The following is a 27,592-nucleotide window of genomic DNA, read 5'->3' on the forward strand; positions in this document are numbered from 1 at the left end:
TATGATTCTATGATCTATCAACAGCAACACAAAGAGATGCAACAAGATTACAGGTTTTATTTTGTTTTAGTTTCTCAAATTATTTTGGGCCAGGCACCAGCAAAAACTCTTGTAGCCTGTGACATCCCAGTCAATTTATTTTCTAATCTGGGGGGAGGGGGGGTCATAGAGTCATAGAGTCATAGAGTTATACAGCACGGATAGAGGCCCTTCGGCCCATCGTGTCCGCGCCGGCCATCAGCCCTGTCTACTCTAATCCCATATTCCAGCATTTGGTCCGTAGCCTTGTATGCTATGGCATTTCAAGTGCTCATCCAAATGCTTCTTGAATGTTGTGAGGGTTCCTGCCTCCACAACCCTTTCAGACAGTGAGTTCCAGACTCCAACCACCCTCTGGGTGAAAAAGTTCTTTCTCAAATCCCCTCTAAACCTCCCGCCTTTTACCTTGAATCTATGTCCCCTTGTTATAGAACCCTCAACGAAGGGAAAAAGCTCCTTAGTATCCATCCTATCTGTGCCCCTCATAATTTTGTACACCTCAATCATGTCCCCCCTTAGCCTCCTCTGCTCCAAGGAAAACAAACCCAATCTTCCCAGTCTCTCTTCATAGCTGAAGCGCTCCAGCCCTGGTAACATCCTGGTGAATCTCCTCTGCACCCTCTCCAAAGCGATCACATCCTTCCTGTAGTGTGGCGACCAGAACTGCACACAGTACTCCAGCTGTGGCCTAACCAGTGTTTTATACAGCTCCATCATAACCTCCTTGCTCTTATATTCTATGCCTCGGCTAATAAAGGCAAGTATCCCATATGCCTTCTTTACCACCTTATCTACCTGTTCCGCCGCCTTCAGGGATCTGTGAACTTGCACACCAAGATCCCTCTGACCCTCTGTCTTGCCTAGGGTCCTCCCATTCATTGTGTATTCCCTTGCCTTGTTAGTCCCTCCAAAGTGCATCACCTCGCACTTTTCCGGGTTAAATTCCATTTGCCACTGTTCCGCCCATCTGACCAACCCATCTATATCGTCCTGCAGACTGAGGCTATCCTCCTCGCTATTTACCACCCTACCAATTTTTGTATCATCAGCGAACTTACTGATCATACCTTTTACATTCATATCCAAGTCATTAATGTAGACCACAAACAGCAAGGGACCCAGCACCGATCCCTGTGGTACCCCACTGGCCACAGGCTTCCAGTCACAAAAACAACCTTCGACCATCACCCTCTGCCTTCTGCCACTAAGCCAGTTTTGTATCCAAAGTGCCAAGGCACCCTGGATTCCATGGGCTCGTACCTTCTTGACCAGTCTCCTGTGCGGGACTTTATCGAAGGCCTTACTGAAATCCATGTATACCACATCCACTGCGTTACCCTCATCCACACGCCTAGTCACCCCCTCAAAAAATTCAATCAAATTAGTCAGACATGATCTTCCCTTGACAAAGCCATGTTGACTATCCCTGATTAATCCTTGCTTCTCCAAGTGGAGACTAATTTTGTCCTTCAGAATTTTTTCCAATAATTTTCCTACCACTGATGTTAGGCTCACTGGCCTGTAGTTCCCCAGTTTTTCCCTACTCCCCTTCTTGAATAATGGTATTACATTAGCGGTTCTCCAGTCCTCTGGCACATCCCCTGTGGCCAGAGAGGTTCTGAATATATGTGTCAGAGCCCCCGCAATCTCTTCCTTTGCCTCACACAGTAGCCTGGGATACATTTCGTCCAGGCCTGGGGATTTATCCATTTTTAGGCCTGCTAAAACCGCCAATACCTCCTCCCGCTCGATGTTAATATGTTCGAGTATATCACAGTCCCCCTGTCGTATTTCTATGTCTACATCGTCCTTCTCCATAGTGAAAACAGATGCAAAAAATTCATTTAGAACCCCTCCTACATCTGCCGGCTCCACACACAGATTGCCATTTTTGTCCCTAATGGGCCCTATTTTTTCCCTAGTTATCCTCTTACCCTTAATATACTTATAAAACATCTTAGGATTTTCCTTTATTTTGCTCGCCAGTGTTATTTCATGGCCCCTCCTTGATCTCCTAATTTCTTTTTTAAGTATCCCCCTGCACTTTTTGTACTCCTCTAGGGCTTCCTCCGTCTTTAGCCTTTTGTATCTGCCAAAAGCCCTCCTTTTTTTCCTAATCCATTCTCGTATATCCCCTGACATCCAAGGTTCCCTGGAGTTCTTGGAACCACCCTTGACCTTTACGGGAACATGTTGCCATTGTATGGTCCCAATCTCCCTTCTGAAAGACTCCCATTGCTCCGATGCGGATTTTCCTGCAAGCAGCTGATCCCGGTCCATTTTGGCCAGATCCTGCCTTATCCTATTAAAATCGGCCTTCCCCCAATTTAGAACCTTTATTTCCGGCCCCTCCCTGTCCTTTTCCATGACCACCTTAAATCTCACCGAATTATGGTCACTGTCACCAAAGTGCTCACCTACTAGCACTTCTTCCACTTGGCCGGCCACATTCCCTAGAATTAGGTCCAGTACCGCCCCCTCTCTTGTAGGACTTTCTACATGCTGGCTCAAAAAGCTCTCCTGGATGCACGTTAAGAATTTTGTACCCTCTAAGCCTTTTACACTCTGAGTATCCCAGTTAATATTGGGGAAGTTGAAATCCCCCACTATTATTACCCTATTATTTGCACAATTTTCTGAGATTTGCCTACATATCTGTTCCTCTATCTCCCCCTGACTGTTTGGGGGCCTATAGTACACTCCCATCAAAGTGCTTGCCCCCTTTTTGTTTTTAAGCTCCACCCATATGGCCTCATTAGAGGAACCTGCTAATATATCATCCCTCCTTATGGCAGTAATTGATTCTTTAATTAATATTGCGACCCCCCCTCCTCTTATACCTCCCCCTCTGTCTCGCCTGAAGATTCTGTACCCCGGAATATTGAGCTGCCAGTCTTGCCCCTCCCTCAACCATGTCTCTGTGACAGCAACAATATCATACTCCCATGTGTTTATCAACACCTTCAGTTCATCCAGAACATGCATTTCCCAGAAGAAAATTTTGGTGCATTTTTCAGAATTTTGTGGTAATTTAGTTTTGCATTCCTTGTCCATTTCTCCCTTCCTCCCTCTTCATTTCTGTTTCTCTCTTCTCCCTCCATCCGCTTCTCTTTCTTGCCCTTCCAACTCCTTTGCTTCTGTTACCCTCTCCTGTCTTCTTTCTAAAGTCCTTTTTTTCTCTCTTTTTCTCACGCTTCTGTTTTGCCACTCTTTCCTCTCTGTCTCTGCAATACCTTTTTATGTATTTCCTGAAGTGCTTGCACTACATATGGGCAGGGTAAAGAGCAGGTGGATCGCTGAACTGAACAAGCAGAGGGAGCGGGCCGCTCAATCTTACATTCCTTTACAACTAAAAGATTTCCATCCCCTGGGTGGAAGATGGCAGGACGTCAGGAGATTTGGACTCGGCCCCTCCTTCACTTCTGTTTCTTGCTATATTTGTTAGCAAAAGCAGCTTTAATTTTACTGTACATCTGTCAGGGATTGGAGTTGGTTGTCCACAGGAGGAGGACACTTTCTCAGAGGAGGGCAAGTGCAGGGAACAAGAGGTCATGGAGCTGCTGAGCCGAACAAGCCCAAGGAGTGTGATTGATGTGGACTGGAGCCAATTAATAGGAACCAATGCAGCGTCACTGCGGTATCACTCAGACGGATGAGAAACAAAAGAGCTTCAATCCAGGCTACTCTCAGGCCTTGGTCACGTCCCACCTGGTGTTTGCTTGTGAGCCCCATCTGGACAGATCTTATGCACTATTAAAGGGGTGCCCCCACAGTTTGAGAAACAATGCTATAAGTTAAAGGGGGTTCACTGCAGTTTTGAGAAAGAAGGGCCAGTGTATCCTTATGACATCATGAGCATTTAACACAATGTTTTCAAGACACTGTGACATTTTTGAAAGAAGGCACATTGTTGTCGTGTAAGTTAGACAATAGCATCAAACAGAGCATGTCAGTGGTATACCAGCTGCTTTGTTGTAGTAACAATTCCCCTATGCAACCACCGCTATGCCCTTTTTTTAAAAAAACCACAATGATCAAGAATTATTGATCTTTTTTATTTGTCTCTCCTGTGGTTTTGAAAGTGCTGACTCATGCCAGGATACAGTTCCTCTGATTCTATCAGCCCTGATACCGCTCGTAGACTATTCAAACATGCTGGCATCACAGCTGAGGCCAATCTTGTTCTCACCTGATGTCCACCATTCACACTTTCCAGCAAAGGTTACTGATCCGAATTGGGTCAGGAGTGGTGGCAAGGGGCGGGCAGAATTCCCACCTCACTGAAGATCTACTGCCACTGCACCAGACAGGAAATTTCCCCCTCCCCCCGGCCCGCCGCACACCCTCCCTCCCCCTGTAAACATTACTGTTGCTCATATTAAATATGAACACCTAAAATCTGAGATTGATAGATTTTTGTTAACTAAAGGTATTAAGGGATATGGGGCTAATATGGAGTTAGGTCACAGATCAGCCATGATCTCATTGAACGGGCTCGAGGGGCTAAATGGCCTATGTTCCTATCTTTCTAACATGTTCGTATGGCAATGGAAGTGTTAACAGCAAGCAGTGGATTGCCGTAAGAATGTTAAGCACTCTTCTGCTAATTTCTAGGCTCTTGTGTTCTCTTTAAGTGAAATTCTCAATCTGTGGCAAATTGGGGCTAGTTTTGCATTGTAAGCCCACTGGGACTAGAATGCGATTGACCAAACTAAATTCATGTATGACTTTTAAACAGTAGTCAGAGGAGACTTGGGGCTGGATTCAAACTCCAAATCCAGAAAGGCAGGACAATGTAATAATCCACTGCACCATCATTTCCTCTCTTATTCTGCTTTTAAGATACATCATTCCTTTGAATTGCATTACATGCATTGGAAACAAAAGTAAAATCGTATTTGAATAGAGGTACACTCTTTGTTCAGTTGATCTTTAGCAGATTTGCAGGACTGTTGCAGATGAGTTTACCTTGCTAGGAATTGAATCTTAGCTGTGGAGCCAATCATCCATGAGTTAAAGTAGAGATCCCTCACTTTACACAGTGAATAATGTTAATCCTTCTAAGTATTTAATTTCCCTTATAGCACATTATTAGGTTTTTCATTACTTATTAGGGATGAAAACTGTTTTTGAAATGAGAGACCCATTGAAGTGTCTTTCAAAATTTCTACCACATATATCTGTTGTGTATATAATAGAGTTGATGGTACAAATCAAAAACATCACATCAAAGTGTTGGCTTCTTAACCCTTAAGAAAACTGCAATTCCATGGTAAGTTTCAAAATGTGCATACAGCTTCTACCATGTAACAGAAGAAGATTTCCACTGTGTAGCAAAATCATAAACCTTAAAAAGAATCAATTTACAATGCACTTCACGCTACACAAAGAGAAAGCCTACCCCTAGCATCTAGAAAGGCAGTAGTCCTATTTTGACAGCTGACTTCATGAAGGAAACATTTGAAGACGTGGAGCCTCTTTCTGTTAGAAGTTTAAAAACCCACAATTGTCATAGTTCAATGTGCTACCATGCTTCTATAATGGTTGAAGCCCAAGTGCCATTGGAGATCCCTGGCTTGCAAGCCACTTATTGGTGCTGAGAGACAGCCACTTTTGGGTCATTTAAAAAAGTAGTATTAACGTGAATTGGCCCATGTGTTCCAACATTACACACTGACAGCATTCTGGAGTCAGTGGCCCCAATTTTAGAATGGAGGTGGGATGGTAGTGGGGTGGTGGGGGGGGGGGGTAATGGGGTGAATGGGCACGTGGGTAACCCGACTAATAAAATATGTTCGTTTCGCAGCCATCACAATTCAATTGGTGGCACTTAACATGGCTCCTGGGTTTGCGGGCCCGCATCACAGGCTGTCAGCTGGAGGAGCTCTATTTAAAGGGCCATTGCTCAAAAGGCTTTTGCTGGAGGAAAGACCCAGAAATCACAATGGAGCAGCACAGGGGCAAGGGCTGCTCCAAGGTTCAGTGATACCTCACTGCAGCAGCTACTGGATGGGGTGAGGAGGAGGAGGGAAGTCTTTTACCCCGCGGATGGGAGGAAGTGCCCTGCTCTGCCACCAAGAAGGCCTGGCATGAGGTGGTAGACGAGGTCACCAGCAGCAACAACATCTCCCGCACCTGGGTCCAGTGCAGGAAGCGTTTCAATGACCCAACAAGGTCAGCAAAAGTGAGTACACTTACTGATTCTCCTACATTCCGTGTTTCACATCACCGCCACCCCCCACCCCACCAACTCATTCTGCATTGCCAAGACTCCTCCATCACATCACTCCCCACACCCAGTCCTCCTCAACTTACCTGCACTTTCTCAGCACTTCCTCACCTCCCCATTAGTCACCCCACCACTATCATTCACCTCAATCCTGATCCAATGTGACGGCTCTGTCTCATACTCACCCTCTGATGCACCTCATTCACGGTCAGCCTCACCCAAAGCAATGTATTCATTGGCTGACCACTTCACCATCATTCACTCACAAGTCCGTTCTTTCTTCCCTTCCAGGAGAAGAGAGCACAAAATGCATGGGAGAGGGCGAGGACTGGATGGGGCCACAAGTAGCGGTCCTCAAAGACGCAGAGCAGGAGGCACTGGAGCTCAGCCGCACCCTCGAGTGCCTTTCTGTCGGGGACGGCGAGACTGGCACTCCTCAAACATCTGGTGACACAACTTTAACATTCATCACACACAATATGAATTGATGTTAATGATTGGCATGTTTAACACCTCAGTATGCTCATTGCAACATGACACATCTGTGATGATGCTTAATATTAACTTCTGTTCTCCTACAGGCCCTTCAACAACCGCAGTGAAGGCAGAGGGCGATTCCTCAGAGGACCTGCAGGCTTTTGAGGGTGCACCATCACATCTGAGCGAGCCATCCACCTGCGCAGATACTCACACCTCAGTGGGTCCTAGTAGTGAGTTAGTTGGATTGGCACCTGGTGAGTCACCACACACAAGTGATCATGAGCAGACACTGGTGGCAGGGGCAGCTGTGGAGAGCTTGCATCGGTGGGAACACTCCTCTCCAGGCTCTGCTCAGCTGGACACAGTTGCTGAACCCCGGGGGCCATCCTTTAAAAGGAGAATGATCAATGGACAGCAGCACATTTGCAAGGTATTGGAACAGGTGGCACACAAACTCTCCACAATAGCGCAGAGGATGGAGGAGTCCAAAGGATGGAGGGAATCCCTGAGATACTATCGCATGGATGTGAGCAAGTGTCTGAGTTAGTGATGCAGGTAATGGCGGGAATGTCTGCGATGGAGAGAAGGCTAGCCTCTGTTGAGCTTCAAGCACGGCTCACAAATTAATCCATTCAGGCCCTAACAACTGTCGTTTGGGCTCAGGGTGAACAACATTCTGCCACCTTAAACAGGCAGGCAAATACTTTACAACTGGGCTTCCATGGCCTTATACATGTCCTCGAAACTGTTGTCCAGCAGGGTGGTGTAAGTGATGTGGGCCTGGTCCAGGAGCGGGATGATGGCGAAAGGGGACATGGAACTGGGGACACCAGTCAAAGCGCTCCCACGAATCACCCGTTGCCCCCCTCTCAACCAATACCCGCAATGCTGCCTCCTCTCCAGGTGGCCGAGTCTGCCCCTGCACAGGTGCAGATGGAGCAGTCTTTGGAGGGGCCCTCACAGGCTCCAAAACCCAGAGGGGTTAGACCCAAAGCATCTAAGCAGTCAGGGCGTGGACATGAGCAACCTGCCACAGGGATGCACCACGTAGAAGTCGTGGGAAGAGGAAGGTTGAGGTTTTGTGTGCACGAAGGGTATGCACAAGATTATTTGATAGATGGTCATGTGTTTCATTTGTATTTGGTTTTTGTTAAAGTCACATTAAATGTTATCATTCTCACCACTACTGCCACGTCTTGCCCATTCTTGGCTGGCTTTTGTGATAGGACCCTTTCATGAGGTTCACCATGAATGGCGACACTTGATGCCACCCAGTAGGTCATTTTACAGTGGATGTCTGTGTAGTTGCAAGACTCTTTTGTGCAGGGAGGGGTGGCGAGGCTGGTGATGTTACCCGTCCTCTGATGTAGTGGTGAATGCAGCCATGGCGCCCCCCATCCTGATGGTGTGAGTTTGAGGGGGTCCGAAAAGTTGGTAAATATGTGTGAACAGAAGAATTGTGAGTGGAAAGTAAGAATTTTCAGTGAAAACACAAAAATCTCACAGCCAAATGTTTGTCTGAGAGAACTGAGTGCCCTGCTGCAATAACTCACTTTTATCCCCATCTGTCAAACAAGCATTTGAATCTCCAACTGGCTGCCGGCTGAAACACGTCTGGTAGAACATGGAGTGTTTCCCACAGCACGGGAAACACGCTGAGGATGTTTGAAAATCAGACCCCTGCCTCAATGTGCACAAAATTAAGTACTTCAAGTATCTAAATAACTCTCTTAACTGTCATCCCGCCGGCTTTAATTGCCGGTGGGACTTCCGTATTCGTGACGTGCGAGCGCACACAGACGCGTCAGCGGGGAACCCGGAAGTCCGCGGGTTGGAGCCGGGTTTCATACCCGCTCGGAATTTCCCCGATTTTCGGAGCCCCCCGTCCCTAACGCATCCACGACTTCATTCCAAAATCAAGCCCAGTGTGTCGGTACCTACGGACAAAAATCAGCACCGACCAGGCCCTGTTCCCCCAAGTACTGTCACTCAATCTTCCCACTATGCCACCGATTTGCTGCCTCCCGCCTGCTCTTGTCTGAGTCCAGCTGCTACTGGCTGGATCTGGGGTCATCTCTCCTCAATACCACTAATGTTACCGCTACTGTATACAGTAGTCAGGAACTCTCACAAGAACAGGAATTCCTAAAAGAATATAGCAGAGGGGATCGCTGACAGTAGCAACACTGAAGAGATAAGGGCGTGGTCCCATCCATTAGCAGCTGGACTCAATTAGGACCAGGAAGGGGAGCAACAAATAGCTATGAAGGAGAGCGGGAAAGGGCGATGAAGGGAGCAGGAAATGGATAGCAACAAAGGGAAATAGAGGGGAGGGGCAAAGGGCAGAAGGTTGGAGTGTTGCTTTAAGTCATGGAGGAAGGAGAATGCCTACATTAATTGAGGGGGCGTAGGGAGGGAGACTGCTAGCTCTAATGGGAGAAGGGAGAGCGCCAACTTGAACTAAGAGAATTGTAGGGGGAAAGAGTGACAGCTTCAAATGTGGATGAGAGGGAAAAGAGTGCTTGGTTCACATAGAGATGGGAAAGGGCAAAGAGGATAAAGATTGCCAGTATGAACTGGGTGGGTTGGAGGAGAAGAAAATGTCTTTGTGAAAAGGTGTAGAATTGGATGGGATAGAGTTTCCCTATGAACAGGGTCTGAGCGGATAGAGTACCTCTGGAAACTGGGACATTGGGAGGTAATTGGATGCGTGAGTGTGACTTTTGAGGTAGTGCTTGGAGAAATGTAGGCTTGTTTGGTCTGTTAAAACCAAATGTTGTTTTGTTTTTCTTATTTAAAAATCTGTTAATTGTGAAATATAAAAATACTTTAAAAATGAAGCATCTGATTAATTTTATGTAAAGATTCAAAGTTTTCCAGGGGAACATGCCCCAGATCTCCCTGGAAACACACCATCAATTTTGTGTCTTCAGCTCAATCTTTCATACACATATTTTTCCTGCATTACAAATGAAGGAATGTTATGTGTACTTACAGGTTCAGTTACAAAAACCATGTAACTATTAGGTTTCATAAAGAATTGGCTTATAATCATTCTTGAGTTGTCAGTTTTTTTGAGGCATGTCAGCTCTTTCAAAGCTTTTACTGGTGTATTAGGTTGGCATGTATGTTATCAGAACAAGATTTCACAATTAACTAGCCCACTGATCCACAGAATGACCAAAATCTGTGCATTATGATCAATTTTCACTTTTTTGCTTCATGTAAAGAATTTTAGAACAAAAAACCCAAAAGTTTGTTTGAGGCCCAGTCACACCAGTTTTATCAGCAGCAAGCTTTTTACATTGCAAAATAATTCAGTGTAGTTGATTTTCCTTTAGTTAAGTTAGTCTAATTTAAACAGATCAAATGTATCAAGCTCACAAATGTTTACATATATCTCACAGCAGCAGTATGCATAGCAACAGTAAAGAAACTTTGTGGAAAAATATGATTACTGAACTTTTCCTCATTGTGTCAGTAAAGCTCACTGATGGTCAGAGGTTGTGAATTAGGCTCATTTAATATACATTCTAGAGGTGGGAGTTTTCATTGTGTGACAATATTACATTAGGGAACATTGTACTATTTCCATGACCTCTGCTAATTCAAAGCAGCTGTGGATTAAGTGGAACGTTCGTGCATTAGGAGCATTAATTCATACTATGAATCTTAGAAAGAACACGGACTTTGTCAATCAAAGGGGTAAACCCTATTTTTAATAAATTCAATTTAATGGACATATATACCTTAAGATGGGTGGAGGAAGAAGTGCAGCAGGGCAACAGTGTTCTTTTTTTGTATTCGTTCATGGGATGTGGGCATCGTTGGCGAGGCCCGCATTTATTGCCCATCCCTAATTGCCCTTGAGAAGGTGGTGGTGAGCCGCCTTCTTGAACTGCTGCAGTCCGTGTGGTGAAGGTTCTCTCACAGTGCTGTTAGGAAGGGAGTTCCAGGATTTTGACCCAACGACGATGAAGGAACGGCAATATATTTCCAAGTCGGGATGGTGTGTGACTTGGAGGGGAACGTGCAGGTGGAGTTGTTCCCATGTGCCTGCTGCCCTTGTCCTTCTAGGTGGTAGAGGTCGCGGGTTTGGGAGGTGCTGTCAAAGAAGCCTTGGCGAATTGCTGCAGTGTATCCTGTGGATGGTACACACTGCAGCCACAGTGCGCCGGTGGTGAAGGGAGTGAATGTTTAGGGTGGTGGATGGGGTGCCAATCAAGCGGGCTGCTTTGTCCTGGATGGATGGACTACTGCACTATGCAGTCAGCTGCTAATTAGTTACAGTATTCAAGATTTACAATTGTAAAATGTTGCATCATACCAATGCTATATATTGTTTAAAATTACTGTTTTGGCATAGACACAGAATAACATAGGGATTGTGGTCAAATAGAATAAACAGAAGTATGTGTGCGCTATGTACTGAATAACATGTCATTTGAAGTGTATTCCATACAAAATAACCTAGCTTGGAATATTTTTTTCAAAGTAGCTTGGTGCAGTTGACAGCACTATTGGCTCTAAGTCAGAAGGTCATGGACTTTCAAGCTCCACTCCAGGATTTGAGCACACTGAGAAAGTTCTGCATTGTCAGAGGGTGCAGTCTTTCAGATGATATGTTAAGCCAAGACCCTGACTGCCCATTCAGGTAAACATAAAAGTTCCCAAGACACTATTCAAAAAAGAGCAGGGACTTCTCCTGGTGTTCTGGCTAATATTCAGCCCTCAAGAGTCACCATCAAAATAGATTAACTGGTCATTTACCTCATTTCCTGTTTGTGGGATTTTGCTGTGTACAAAATTCTCTGTCATGTTTGCCTACAACAGAACAGTAATTACACTTCAAAAGTAATTCATTGTCTCCAAAGCACTTTGGAACATCCTGGGAATTTAAAAGGCACCATACAAATAAAATTATTTCTTTTTTAAAGAATAGTATGTGCTTTGGAGTCTGTTACATAGAGAATAACAAATAGCTTGGAGTACAGTACATACAAATCACACCTTGAAGTGCATTGTATACAGAATAAACCGCTGGTTGAATTGTGTTTCTAGGCAGTGATAGAATAAGGGGATCTGATGACATTCACTCTCACAGCTTCTCAGCATTATGTGAACCCCAAGTTGTGTTATGCCATAGAAACAGCCTGGGTTATTGTTCTAATATATACATGTGGAGTTCATACAGGCAGTTGAATTCTGTTTTAGTGAAATTATTCTTTTCAGTAGTGTTGCATAATTTGAATTGTAATAATATTGGATTTTAATTCACTGCACATTACAGGGAATGATCACACTTTAGGGTAAATTTTATGAATTTGCACACCCAGCAGGTGAAACTCTGCACTGGGGGACAAATTCATAAAACTTTCCTTCTTCATATACTATATGTTACTAGTACCAAAAACTTTTGTGAGTGAGGCCTGGAGGAGCACTCGTGATTTGCACTTCTCACAAAGAAAGTTTGGGTCTTTGCTGCGCTGGGCTCCCTCCCCCCCACCAGGCACAGGACCCTTGCAACATTTCCCCATGGTGAAAGTTCCCAAATTAGTCTTCCTATAACTGAAATTGCTGCTTTGTGACAAATCATGAACAGATTTAGTGTCATGAGTTCATGCCAATATGAAATTAGGTTGAGCCTGGCCCAAATCTATTTGCTGTAGGATGTCTTGCGGCCAACAGAGAGAGGAGACTTCCATTTGATCAGTCTGGACTAGATTCAAACCGATGTTCCGGAAATGGACAAAAGGGACCCCTGTATGGGCACTGGTGATGACTCATTTGTCCTACAAATATGTTGAGAAAGATTTTTATAGGAAGTTACTGATTGGGCCATTAGCTAGATGCTTTATTATATTCTGACCCATAGCAAAATGAGAGCGGTCGATAAAAGAGGATTTTCAGAAAGTTATGCGGTGCCCAATACTTTAAAATGAGCCCCATTCATTTTATCAAAATATCTTATTAGTTTGATTGATAATCACCAAATGAAGTTATATCTCCTTTCAGTGGAATTGCTATTGAATAACAAGTATTACAGCTCCCATTTAATGTGGGATTGCCATTCAAGAACCAATAATATGCATCTGATTATGGCAGGAGTGTCGAGAACATTACAACCGACATTATACATCCCATGAGTGGTTCTGAAGTGAGAGTGAAATCTGTGGAAATGAGCCTTTTATTTCTAAAAAATTAGATCTGGCCATGTTTCTCAGATTGATGATGTGATTTGAACTGACTTGATATTTTTGTATATGGGGAGGGGGCACCACTGAAATGATCATTTTCAAAGCAGAGAACATTCCAACAAATGCTGTTCAATAATGATTTGCTCCACATTGAGTTTAGCATAGTCAGAATATATAAGCTTGTGCTCATCATCAGTGATATACAGTGTATTTTTTTCACACACACAATTGACTGGCCTGCCATCACTATTTTCTCATAGAACTTTGCCATCTAAAAAAATAGCTTGCATTTATATAGCGCCTTTTATGACCTCAGGACATCCCAAAGCACTTCATAGCCAATGAAGTACCTTTTGACTGTAGTCACTTAAAATGTAAGGAAACACTGCAGCAAATTTGCGCACAGCAAGATCCCTCAAACAACAAAGAGATAATGACCAGATAATTTGTTTTAATGAGATTGGCTGAGGGATAAATATTGGCCAGGACACTGGGGAGAACTCTCTTGCTCTTCTTTGAATAGTGCCATGGGATCTTTCATGTCCACCTGAAAACGTGAATGGAGCCTCAGTTTAACACCCCATCCAAAAGACGGCACCTCTGTCAGTACAGCACTCCCTCAATACTGCACTGAAATCTCAGCCTGGATTATGTGCTCAAGCCTCTGGGGCTTGAACCCATGACCTTCTGACGCAGAGGTGAGCGTGCTACCATTGAGCCATGGCTGACATCTATTCTGTCAGGAATACCACATGAAGCATTTTTTTTGGACGTTAATATCTGAAAGGGAAAGTGTTGTCACATTAAGGAATTTTAGTGCAGCCTCTGTTCCAGATGCAGCCAGCTCTGTTAACAGTGCAGTGGTCCTATTTTAGCCACTGCACCATTTTGTATTGTAATAGATGGTATAGTCTGCTGCTATTTAAATTTTAAAACACTTAAAAAAAAACTTTTTCCATAATTTTCCCTTCATCTTCTGAAGCCACTGATTTATGCCAAGTGCACTTCCCTGGGTGCTGACTTCCTTCTGGTCTTTCACCTAATCTCTCATTCTTTATGGGTGAATCTACATGGTGACTGTTAGCTGTTCGACTTTAGGACATTACGATTGGGGGAAATCCTGGCCTTATTTGATTTGCACTTTCCAGCATGTGTATCTGGGTAGTTATGAGGGGTGAGAATCCCAGCTGATTTTCTTTCTCCTGCCCATGTCTCAGCCAGGACTAACTAACGTAGCACAGATCAATGGTTCAACATGGGACTTTCTCATCTATATGGCTCAATTTCACATAATACAATGCGTTTACCACCCGTGCGCTCTCAATGTGAACAAATTCAATGTACTTTTAATATTTATGTGCTATTTTAAAGAATTAAAACTAAAAGTAAAATACCAATTTTTATTGACTGATTCAATCAGGACTGCAGTGGTGTAATTGTGACTACCTCTATGTGAATATAGCGATGTCTTGCATTTTACTTGCCCTGCTGATGCTGCCCCTTTATGTTGGCTGCAAAAAAGATTTTCATTTTGTTTTTGTGAAAGCAAATTACTCACGTCACTGAAAAGAGTGTCTCCCATTTGTCCCATATTTTGTCTGATTCTGACTCACTCACCCATGCACAATAACATGTCTTTCTCCATCTGGAAGAAGTGAAAGTCAATACAACAGGGCCAAATTTAACTCACGGTGGGAAGATTGTAATGGCCTGGCCTCATTTGGCCGGTCAGGTGCTCGGCCCTTTCCAGAGGAAAACAGCAGCTGGCCGGCTGGAGAGGATAGAAATCGGGCAGCCTGGAGGCCATCCCTTGGCATTAGCAAAAGGCTGCTGGCAACAGGGTAAGTCTAGGAGGTGGGGAAATGTTGCAAGGGTCCCGTGCCTGGTGGGGGGGGGGGGGGGGGAGGGAGCCCAGCGCAGCAAAGACCCAAACTTTCTTTGTGAGAAGTGCAAATCACGAGTGCTCCTCCAGGCCTCACTCACAAAAGTTTTTCGCCCTGCTCAGGAGCGGGTTAAAATTCCATGTGCATCATTTATTAATGAGGCTCCCGCTGGAGTCTGACGGGAACCTCATCCGCCACCAAAACCAAAGGCATTAAAACCAGGTTGGTGGAACCTGGAGCGGGAAATGGAACTGTTCCATTTTAACTGCTGCCCTGCTCTTTTCCTGCCAATTGGGAAGAATTAAAATGGGCTTGAAATGTGACATCAGCTTTTCCCTCACTCTAAGTGGCATTCTGAGTACCAGCTTGTCCGAGACCTTATAGAAGATGACCAACTCAAGTGGGCAAGTCTGAATAACAATAACATATTGAAGAGCTTATTCTTTCTGTGTGTCAAGTTAATTTGAACTATCTTGTGATGCTGTCGTTATAAACCAAAGGTAAATTCATTTTTTAAAATTCTTTAATTTTACACACTATGGAAAATATATTAGCTTTGTGCATTACAACAACTCACCTTATACCTAAGCTCCTTTAGTTTGGCATTTTCTTCATAATATAAGTAACTGGATAAATCCACATTTGTTTAAATATTGTGATTCATGCATAATATTTAAATTCAAAATCCTGAGCCAAGCATAAAATGTCCCCCAATTATCTGTTTTCTAATGCTCAGCATGCTAAATATAGTCATTCTACTGCCAAAATTCACCCGGAGACAGCAATGCATTTCTAAAGTCTAATCCCTCCAGTGTAAAATGTAGGTTTTTGTTAAGTGCCTTTTTGTTTTTGTTTAGACTGTACTGCTGAATGAATGATTAAATGGAATGCAGGATAAAGGCTTGTTAATAGCTCTTTTAATCTACATTTTATATGAATCTTGTTCAAAGCCTCATTCAAGTCAAATATCTTGCAAATTTTGTATGCATTAAAATTTTGTATGCATTATCAGGACTCCACTGTACACATTATTTCAAAGCAATACAGCTTTTCTCATAATAGGTACAGCACAGGAGGAGGCCATTCAGCCCATCTTGCCTGTGCCGGTTCTTTGAAAGAGCTATCCAATTAGTCCTATTTCCCTGCTCTTTCTCCATAGCCCTGTAAATTTTTTTCCCCTTCAAGTATTTATCTAATTCCCCTTTGAAAGTTACTATTGAATCTGCTTCCACCACCCTTTCAGGCAGTGCATTCCAGATCATTACAACTCACTGCGTAAAAAAATGTTTCCTCATGTCGCCTCTGGCTCTTTTGCTGATTACCTTAAATCTTTGCCCTCTGGTTACCGACCCTTCTGCCACTGGAAACAGTTTCTCCTTATTTACTGTATCGAAACCATTCATGATTTTGAACACTTCTATCAAATCTCCTCTTAACCTTCTCTGCTCCAAGGAGAACAACCCCAGCTTCTCCAATCTCTCCATGTAACTGAAGGTACCATTCTAGTGAATCTCTTCTGCACCCTCTCCAAGGCCTTGACATCCTTCCTTAAGTGTGGTGCCCAGAATTGAACACAATACTCCAGCTGAGGCCTAACCAGTGATTTATAAAGGTTTAACATAACTTCCTTGCTTTTTTACTGTAAGCCTCTATTAATAAAGCCAAGGATCCCATATGCTTTTTTAACAGCCTTCTCAACTTGTCCTGCCACCTTCAGAGATTTGTGTATGTGCACCCCCCGGTCTCTCTGTTCCTACACCCCCTTTAAAATTGTACCATTTAGTTTATATTGCCTCTCCTCATTCTTCCTACCAAAATGCATCACTTCACACTTCTCTGCATTAAATGCCATCTGCCATGTGTCTGCCCATTTCACCAGACTGTCTATGTCCTCCTGAAGTCTGTTATTATCCTCCACATTGTTTACTACATTTCTGAGTTTCGCTTCATCTACAAACTTTGAAATTATACCCTTTTTACCCAAGTCCAGGTCATTAATATGTCAAAAAGCGCAATGGTCCTAATACTGATCCCTGGGGAACTGTATACTTCCCTCCAGTCTGATAAACACCCGTTCACCACTACTCTCTGCTTTCTGTCCCCTAGCCAATTTTGTGTCCAAGCTGTCACTGTCCCTTTAATCCCATGGGCTTTAATTTTGCTAACAAGTCGATTATGTGATACTTTATCAAATGCCACAACCGACTGTTGATGGCAATTGGTGATATCCAACAATTCAGTGAGAATTTGTTAATCACCTAGGACCATTTCTGTTATTTCAAAGTAATCTTCACCTTCATTAAATGGGTATCATAGGTGTGTCCTCAGGAGTACTGTGATATACCACTTTCTTGTGAGGTTATCCCCTTGCTGCTCTCCCTTTCTTCTGCATTCAGATTTTGCAAAATAAAAAATACATTTAAGGAAGCATGAACACCGTTGCAATAAAATACTCAAAAAATGAAAACATTATTTAAAGATCTTTTAAAAATTGCAACCCGAAACATTCCCTGCAGCTGCATTGAGACTCCCTACCTGTAATGCTCGATACCACATATCTGCACAAGTTACAGCATAGAACTGTGGTATTTCTCCTGACTATGAATATAAAATAGTTCCTCAATTTCTTCATAGTTTCTTTATTTGAAGAAATGTTGCCAAAATAAAATACATTCCTTTTGTATTTATTTATTTTAAAAGTAGAACATCACATGGTTCCAGCTGTGATACCACATTTAAACAATTCATAAACCTGACCAGACTTAAACCTTTTGTCTGTTGTGTGTCACACAGTAGGGTCCTCTTGTTGTTTAAATGTACTATCACTCCACGACCCGTCAAGTATTCTGTACATCTGGTTTTCAACACAATATTATTAAAATCCGTACCCGTTTTGTTAACTTAACAGGCCCAAAGTGTACAAAAACACAGTCTTTTGGTTTTGTGTGCACCCTGTCGTGTTGTGTCGGAGCTATTTCAATCATTGAAGAAGGAATAAAGTCCATGCAAACTCGCTCTGCACACATGGCCAATGATCTGAGACAAGCTTCCTTCTCTTGCATTTAATAGCTGAGAGACAACTGTCAGTCTTCCCTCCTTGACTGCAAGTTATAACTGGCAGGTTCATGACTACAACTTGTGAACTGAAGCTGAATCCTCAGGAAATGTTTCTATTTTTATATTGTGTCTTCTAGCCCAAGTGTAGAACTCATCCAAGATCTTATCTTAAAGGAATAAATCATCAGTATTTAAAAAAACAAAGTCATGTAGACTTTCGAAGGCCTATAAATTTTAGTAACAATTACAATAAAAAACATGAAGTACTAAAGATGAGCTTTCTGGGCCTGTTGCATAATTGGAGAGCTAGCCATTACTGTAATGTCAGGGACTCGTACAAATATTAGCAACTAACCACCGGAGATCTGACACACAACCTCCACTGGACCACTGAGGATCAGGTGGTTTGGCTGGTGTGAGAAATTATTGTAGCAGGACTGGAAATAATGTTCGGTAAAGGTAGGCGACAATAAGACAACTTGGGGTAGAAAGCAGTCTGCATCTGAGGATCGATGGCTCACCACCACCTTCTCAAGGGCAAATAGGGATGAGCAATAAATGCTGGCCTCGCCAGTGATGCCCACATCCCATGAACGAATAAAAACGAAAAAAAAAATTGGTCCTCAGCCCTCATCTGAATAATTGAGGCGAGATTCTGACATTGGTCATGCCTCCTCAGGCAGCTCGCTCGATGGGAAACAACAGTTTCGGACCACCTGCCTTGCAGGCAGCGGCCCTTAGGTAAGTCCCGGGATGGGGGGGTGGAGGGGTGGCGTTGGTGGCGATCGCTGCTCCTGTTGAGTCCAGTGTAAAACTTCTGCTCCTCTTGTCTCCACAGGAATGTGTTTCTTAAAAGAAAAAATTAAAACACTTACCTTTGGTTGACGGCTACTGTGGTCAACCCTGAAGAATCCTGAGCGGGCCCCTAATTTACATATTCAAGGGGCCTAACGCCTGTTTTAGGGGTCTGCTCAGAACAACTAAAAACTGGGCCCTACGAGTTTGGCAGTGGGACCAATGCTTGCTCAGATTGGGACAAGGCCGTCCCACTGCTAAATTGGTGTGCTTTGCACCCATCTTATGACTGAAAAATGGGCACAGCTCATGCCAATTTGTGTCCCGTTTACATTTTAGAGATTTTTAGACAGCCTATTTTAGAACCAAGCTGTCCAATCCAAAATCAGATATATATCCCTGATCACATGACCACCATATCACCAGATTTCACAGCTCTAATGTCAGTCTCTTCCAGTCAAATTTCAATTTACAAAAGGGAGAAAAATGTTGATTCAACTACTAACCTGGACCACCCTTACAGAAGCACTTCAATAAAATTAAGCAATAACCTTTTCACCTGCTGCAGCCAGCTGATCCAGGCACACACCGGATGGAATTTAGGAGTTAAAGCACCTTGTGTATGTTTTACAAAAGGTTTCCGGATGAATCACGGACAAATTTGAAGTGGGAGAGGTTCCTTTATTGGTTTTAAGGAAGTAAATGTACCCTCAGAAAGGGCATAATCTTACACATATCCTAATCCACCCATAAACTGTCTGCTGCCTTAAGAACTCCCCATCATCCCAAACACATGGAGGATACAGAGGAGTTAAGGGAAGAAGTACATTGGAAATACCTCAGAAATAACAAAAAGCTTCAGTACTGAAACATCGACACAACACAAGGATTTGACTGGCTGTGAGGGCCACCAATAACAAAAATGGCGCAGGAGGCCTCATACTAACCCAGCTGAGATCAGTGAATAGAGAATTCTTTCACCATACGAGAAGCCTACAAACACCTGTGGGTCTCTCTGACTTGTGGAAGAGCCATACTGTAACTATTTCAGGAGAGTTATCTTCTATTTAGATGTAGTTATTATAAGTAATTAACAGCACCCGGAACATTCTATTTCTCTCTTACATAGAATCATACATCATGCAGCACAGAAGTGATTCATTATTGCTGTATAGGTCAGGCAGTGATCTGATCTCTCAGCAACAATCTGTGGCGTAACTTGCTTCCTGGATGTATCATAAGTGGCTTTGTCAACAGAGATGGGCTTTTCCTTCGCCCCTTCTTCTTGACTGTAGGTAAACAAGGCTCTGTGACTGAAAGGCAGTCAGGAATGTAGAAGCTGCAGTAAAGTATTCTTGTGTTGTCAGTGCTGATTTCATAACAGCACCTCAGGCAAGAATCAAATGTGAAAAATAAAAAATACTGTAACATTACAAGAAAAAAATGTGTATCTCCACATTTCCTTGTGTTCTGCCTACTCATCTTATGCCGCTTGATATGTAGCAATTTCTACACATCACCGTACATGGTCTGGTAGACCTGCAGGATCAGTTGTTGGTGCAGAATATCCTCGGGGAGAGATGACTATAAATCATTCAAACAGATAGAAGAGGAATGACAGTAATGATGATTGACAATTTTGGGGTGTTAACCCTTAAATCCAAATATTATTGCTGCTATGAGATGCAATAATGTCTTATTAATCTGACACTTGTTATTCTGGAAAGTGCTTAAGACTACCTTTGCATCTTTATATTTGTATCAGTCCCTCACCACCTCTTTCCCTTCTAGTTTTACCTTCCCTCTAACCTTCATACAGTTGGGATGAAGTGGGTTCCATAAGGTAATAGACAGTCAATAGGTGGATTAGGATGTGTGTGAGATCCTGTCATTTATGGGTACCTTGACTTCCTTAAAACCATTGAGGGATTTCTCCCATTTTAAATGTATCTGGGATTCAACCAGAAACCTTCTGTAAAATGTATACAAAGTTCTTTAATTCCTAAATTCCGTCATTAATTAACAAAAAGTTGTCTTAGCGTGGGTCTGGATGTGCTGGCAGCGCAGGTGAAGAGGTTGTTGCTAATGAAGAATAATGTGTGGGTGACATCACCAGTACAAGAGAATGATGGGCATTTGATGTCGGAGGTGAAAATGACAGAAAAATGGTCAATTAACAGGGATTTAACTAAAAATGAAAGGGGTGAAGTATGTTGCAGACATTATATTGGGTTTAACTGGCATTGAGAAGAGGTACACTGAAAATAACCCCACTTGGTGACACGGGGGGAAGTTTTAGCCCCCAAGAACGGGTGTGTTGGGGGTGGGTGGGAAGTTAAAATAATCGAAATTTGCAGCGCGACTGCATTGTGGCTCCAACATGCCCACTTTTGGGATTAACGGAGGAGGGTCGGAGGGCGAGTGACAAACCTGCTGTCAGGAGACGGGTCAGTCAGTCAAATCTTATATGGAGGCTGTGTACCCAAATTTCACTTTTAACCCTTGAAGGCCGGATTTCCCGGGCTGCGGGAATCCCGGCAGGTAAACGGAGGCAAGAAGAGCCAGGTCCATTTAAATCACTGCTTGTAAGCCAGGAGAAGCAGGGGTGCTTCCCTCGTCCCCCAAGCTAACCCCTTTACAGACCCTGCAATCGGACTCCGCGATGTCCGACTACCCCCCCAACGATGTCCGCATTCCCCCAACACCCCCCCCCCCCCCCCGCGATCTCCGACTGCTCATAACCCTGTGATCAGCCCCCACCTCACTCCCCCAAACTCCGACTTACCTTCTATCAGCTTCCTGGCTGCTTTCCCACCCGACAAGCAGCCAGCCTGTTAATCAAGCTGGCGATCAGGCGGGAAACATTTTGAAAAATTTTAAAACTAGTCCTACCGTTAAATTCAGTAGGACCTGTGGGAAACCCCTACGTCCGGGTTTCCCGTCCACAAAACCACCGCACCCCCCCTACCCCGCCCCTGCCCCCCACTCTCTTACCGACTCCAAGTTAATATCAAGACCATTGTGTCTGTTCATTATATAGTTCGGATTTCATGAGGTTGCAACAGTAGCTGCTTGAAAGTCACTTGCCCTGTAGTGTAATGAATGTAGACCTATTTGATACATTTAAAAGGACATGAAAAGTTTCATGATTCTACAGGGAGCAGAGAGACATAGGCTTCATCCCAATACAGGAGGAATATGCAAGTTCATCAAATCACAGGTGATACTAAACTGGGGTGGAGGCTGTCAAGTTTGATGAAAAAGCTAAGGAATTACAGAAGGACCTAGATGAAATTTGCAAATGGGCAGAACGATGGCAAGTTAAATCCAATACAGACAATTGCAAGGTTTTTTTGCATTCTTAACAAATGGTGTTGTACTAGGCAGGGGAGATCTGGGGCTAATCGTAGACTTGATAATTACCATGTCAGACTGTACCAAGTTTATGAGGATGTTGTATAGTGCTCTGGTCAGGCTGTATCTTGAGTAATCTGTTTTGTTCCGGTTGTCAAAGCAAAAGGGAAACAAGCCCTGGAAGAGGTGCAGTGAAGGGCCAATTTTAACCCTGCCCGCCCAGTTAAGTGGATGTGGGGCACTTCCTGCTGCATTCCTGACATGTTCGTGCCCACAGTAGAAACAGCTAACACTTCCATACCCAATCTTAGAGTTTTTGACTCGGGCACTGAGAACCTGAAATGGGAACTGCTTCATTTACTGTACAATGCTAATGTTCTCACTTTGATGAGCAAAAAAGTTCAACAAAAACGTTTTTTAAAAAAACGAATCGAGTCTCATGCATCAAAGTGGAAATGTGCAAAGTTTTACATTTGGTTTAGAGTTTAAATAACGGTGACCCATTTTATTCTACGTACAAAGCCCTGGTAAAATCCTGTGAATCAAATTACAAGGCTAATGCTTCGGAGGTTACATTTTCTGCAATACCACATTTCCTTTTTTTTTGCAGTAAGAAGGTGGAATTTGAATGAGATTAGGTATCGCTGACAATTGCCAGATTTATAATTTCATCGCAGTCATTTCAGATCACAGTGTCACGAGCTCCCAGCCACTTTTGCCTCATCCCCACATGCAAGGCAATGTCTTATTTTGTCAGCAGCACACTCCTGCTGACAGCAACACCAAACTCCTCCTGATTGGGGGGTTGACAGTAATTAACCGTGTTGCGACATCACAATTATTTGCCAGAATATGAAATGCTGAATGTCTGCCCCCTCACTGTCACTTTCAGATGTCCATTGAGACATTCAGATCAAACAATTTATGGAGAAGGGGGGAAAAAATAAAAATATATACATTTTTATAAAGGCCTGTTTAAAATGTAATGAATTGTAAGTTGTTAGTTTGAATACTTCTGGCAGGCTCATTATAAAATATCCATACAATGTGAGCAGAGTATAAAGCATATTATTTATCTTCAGGTGATGACCTAATTTTCAGTATTATTTGACTTGATAATCACATATCCCATAAACCTTTTCCTACAAATTGTGGAGGCAAACACATAAACTGTCTAAAATCTAAAAGCATAAAATGCTGGAAGTGTAAAGCAGATAAATCAGTATCCAAAAGAGTAAGATAGGTTAATGTTTCACATGGATTGCTTCATGACTTATAATCTTTTCTATCTAATCTGCCTTTCTCTTTCAAATGCTGACTGACCTGCTGCATGTTTCCAGCAATTTCTGTTTTTAAGGTTTCTAACATTCATATTTTTTTTCTCTGATATAAATTGTTCTTTGTTTGGCGGGGTGCGGTTCAGATGATATGATAAAGGTTAGCTTGCAGTCGGAGTATAACTTTTCTAACTTGGCTTTCTTCTGTTTTACTTTGGATTGGACATAAGGGGTTGTCATATTTCTGAGGACCAATATTGGAGCAACCTGTTCATGAGAATTAGTTCACGTTTTCTTCATTATCCCAATTGTTTCAAGTTATTTCCTTGAAATGATTGAAAACAAAGTGGTGGAGAACTCGGGCATTTGAGCTCTCTTCTTCACAACACTTCCCTGTTTTTCAAAGACCACACAGGAACTTTGGCATTACTGTGAGATGCAAGAAGAACAGTGCAATTATCACTGGTGATTTCTGCCACTCTTCTTCTACTGTTCTTGTGGCAGCATTGATGAAAAGGTTAAACTATTTTGATTGTGTTCTTTATCAAACCGTTTTGTTCTAACTTTTTGCACTGAGTATTTCATTCTCATTTTTATATTTTGCAAAATTCCCTGTGACAATCTATCACGAGTTTGATCACAATCATTAAGAGTAGGCCACTTGTCCTGAGAATATGCTTCTAATGCTGCGTCTGTGGTACTATGTGGGGAAATCACATGGCACACGTGTTCTAGTAAGGAGAATGTTCTGGAAAATTTTATATATTGACTTCCATCTTTTATCAGAGATACAGCCATGTATAATGGCTCAGTGATTGACATTACCAGATATAGCATGATAATTTTGGAGAAATGCAGAACCCAGTGCATTATCATTGCACCTCAGTACAATTTCTGCATTTTCCATTTCAGTGAAGGTAGCCATTTTGAAACAGATGCTGTTAAAATTAGCAACGCAGACACCGGCGCACAATAATCATATAGCTTTATCAGAGATGCCACTCAGCTGATTGTCCCCAAGGGAGATTGAGCCAAGGCTGTCTCCTCATGGTGGGCATGCCACCTGTATTTTTAATGGAGGTGTACATTTTCATCGCAAAATGTATTCACTATTTCTCAATCTTTTGTCTTGGTTTAAAATATAGATTTTCACACATTTAGTGATAAAACTAACTTCTTAATGACCTTAGTATCATCGAATGATACAGCACAGAAGGAGGCCATTCAGTCCATCGTGCCGATGCCTTCTCTTTGAAAGAGCTATCCAATTAGTCCCATTCCCCTGCTTTTTCCCTATAGCCCTGCAATTTTTTTCCCTTCAGGCATTTATCCAATTCCCTTTTGAAAGTTATTATTGAATCTGCTTCCACCACACTTTCAGGCAGGGCATTCCAGATCATTACAACTTGCTGTATAAAAATTGTTTCCTCATGATGCCTCTGATTCTTTTGCAGATCATCTTAAATCTGTGTCCTTTGGTTACTGACCCTTCTGCCACTGGAAACAGTTTTTCCTTATTTGCTCAAAACCGTTCATGATTTTGGACACCTCTATCAAATCTCCTCTTAACCTTCTCTGCTCTAATGAGAACAACCCCAGCTTCTCCAGTGAGCTTTAGAGATGAGTCATGTTTTACATGAGGAGAAATCAGGGTACTGAACATTCGCAGGCATAACTGTATTTGATGTTAGTTAGCATTGCACCTGATAATGCCATCCTGATAATGGCACACCCACTCTCTGTATCACCTAAATACTATGGTATGACTCAACACCCTCTCTGCAGCACTGTAATACACTTTTTTTTATTAATTCATGGGAGGTAGGCGTTGCTGGCAAGGCCAGCATTAATTACCAATCCCTAATTGCCCTTGAGAAGGTGGTGGTGAGCCGCCTTCTTGAACCACTGCAGTCTGTGTGGTGAAGGTTCTCCCGCAGTGCTGTTAGGTAGGGAGTTCCAGGATTTTGACCCAGCGATGATGAAGGAACAGCGATATATTTCCAAGTCGGGATGGCCTGGTTCTTCTACTTCGAAGTCTTCATGTATTTTTATTATATAAGATGACAGCTAGCAGACGAGTAACCTCCCCACACGCTTTATGATGTGGCAGGTGGTTCGGGGGGATTGACATTTTTTATTCATTCACGGGATGTGGGCGTCGCTGGCAAGGCCAGCATTTATTTCCCATCCCTAATTGCCCTTGAGAAGGTGGTGGTGAGCCGCCATCTAGAACCGCTGCAGTCCGTGTGGTGAAGGTTCTCCCACAGTGTTGTTAGGTAGGGAGTTCCAGAATTTTGACTCAGTGACGATGAAGGAATGGTGATATATTTCCAAGTCGGGATGTTGTGTGTCTTGGAGGGGAACGTGCAGGTGGTGTTGTTCCCATGTGCCTGCTGCCCTTGTCCTTCTAGGTGGTAGAGGTCGCGGATTTGGGAGGTGCTGTTGAAGAAGCCTTGGCGAGTTGCTGCAATGCATCCTGTAGATGGTACACACTGCAGCCACAGTACGCAGGTGGTGAAGGGAGTGAATGTTTAGGGTGGTGGATGGGGTGCCAATCAAACGGGGTGCTTTGTCCTGGATGGTGTCGAGCTTCTTGAGTGTTGTTTGAGCTGCACTCATCCAGGCAAGTGGAGAGTATTCCATCACACTCCTGACTTGTGCCCTGTAGATGGTGGAAAGGATTTGGGGAGTCAGGAGATGAGTCACTCGCCGCAGAATACCCAGCCTCCCACCTGCTCTTGTAGCCACAGTATTTATGTGGCTGGTCCAGTTAAGTTTCTGGTCAATGGTGACCCCCAGGATGTTGATGGTGGGGGATTCGGCGATGGTAATGCCGTTGAATGTCAAGGAGAGGTGGTTAGATTCTCTCTTGCTGGAGATGGTCATTGCCTGGCACTTATCTGGTGCAACTGTTACTTGCCACTTATCAGCCCACGGGCACGGACTGCTTCATTATCTGAGGGGTTGCAAATGGAACTGAACACTGTGCAATCATCAGCGAACATCCCCACTTCTGACCTTATGATGGAGAGAAGATCATTGATGAAGCAGCTGAAGATGGTTGGGCCGAGGACACTGCCCTGAGGAACTTCTGCAACGATGTCCTGGGGCTGAGATGATTGGCCTCTAACAACCACTACCATCTTCCTTTGTGCTAGTTATGACTCCAGCTACTGGAGTGTTTTCCCTCTCGTTTAGGGTGATCTAACACTTTAAATCACCCGAAACCAGATAATAGTCAGCATTCTCTCTGCATCATTGATATTAGTCAGCACACTCTCTGCATCATTAGTAGTGGTCGGCACTCTGATTGCATCATTGTACCACTCCCAGACATTGTTTATTGGACTTTCCTCTCGTTGACATTGCTTGTTCTGTCATTGGTGAGATGGAGAATTTCTTGGATCCTTTTTCTAGTACAAATCCTTCGCTGGAACCTTTAAAATTGGCAGAAGGTGGGAGAAATCAATGATAAAAAGGCTGTTGGGCAGAGTAACTCATCCAAGCCGTTTCTCCCAAGTATGCTTCAGCTCTCTTATTTTAAAGAGGCTTGTGTTTTTTCTGACATGATAGCTGAAATACAAATGAGTTATTGTTAATAATTATTTACAACTGGCTGCTTTTCAGAGGCCCCTAATGGCAACAGTTTTTTTTGTAAATTGAACAGTGTTATTGTTTAGATTTGTAAAGTGGATCCATTTTGTTAAGTCTCCATATCATCTTTGTTTTCCTTCTGCAGCCCTCATCTAAGCTGGAGAGATGTGCAACACCTGATTGCAAAAACTGCAAAGATACCCAATCCTTCCCAACCAGGTTGGCGCATCAATGGCGGAGGTTACCACGTCCACCACAGGTACCAGTACAAGGATATTTAGTTTACATGGAAATGAGGACATATGTTGCTTTATTCACCTTAATTTTATCAAAGAAATGTCGGCTTGCTTGGCATTTTACCATAATCCTATTCAGAAGAAGGCCCAGTAGTGTATCTCGAAATGATAAATGCGTTGAACGTTTGTCCTAATAAGATGATCCTACTCTTGGGTATGTGACAATCTGGAGGAACTCGAGGCATTTAAGACTTCTAACAAGTGTTCAGCAAAGGGTCATTAACCTATCTCTACAGTAAATATTTGATAAGGTTCTTTAAGTATCAGTAGCTTTGTATTTTTTTTGTTTATTTTGGTTATGAAGATAAATCCCACAACACACAAAACATCATGCTTCATAGAATAGAGAAATGACTACACTTTTGGCACTGGCGAATATGACAAAAATGTC

The 27,592-nt window shown here is 43.2% G+C and overlaps 1 protein-coding gene across 1 annotated transcript in view; it reads left to right on the forward strand.

The window, feature by feature from the left end:
- LOC137322176 (PC3-like endoprotease variant B) overlaps positions 1-27,592 on the forward strand; it is a 633,356-nt gene that overhangs the window by 189,223 nt on the left and 416,541 nt on the right. The window contains exon 7 of the mRNA XM_067985291.1: positions 27,051-27,164. Coding sequence (XP_067841392.1) covers positions 27,051-27,164 — 114 coding nt within the window. The remainder of the gene's footprint in view (positions 1-27,050; positions 27,165-27,592) is intronic.

The sequence above is a fragment of the Heptranchias perlo genome, chromosome 5, assembly GCF_035084215.1.
Source record: "Heptranchias perlo isolate sHepPer1 chromosome 5, sHepPer1.hap1, whole genome shotgun sequence".
In the NCBI taxonomy this organism is placed as follows: Eukaryota; Metazoa; Chordata; class Chondrichthyes; order Hexanchiformes; family Hexanchidae; genus Heptranchias; species Heptranchias perlo.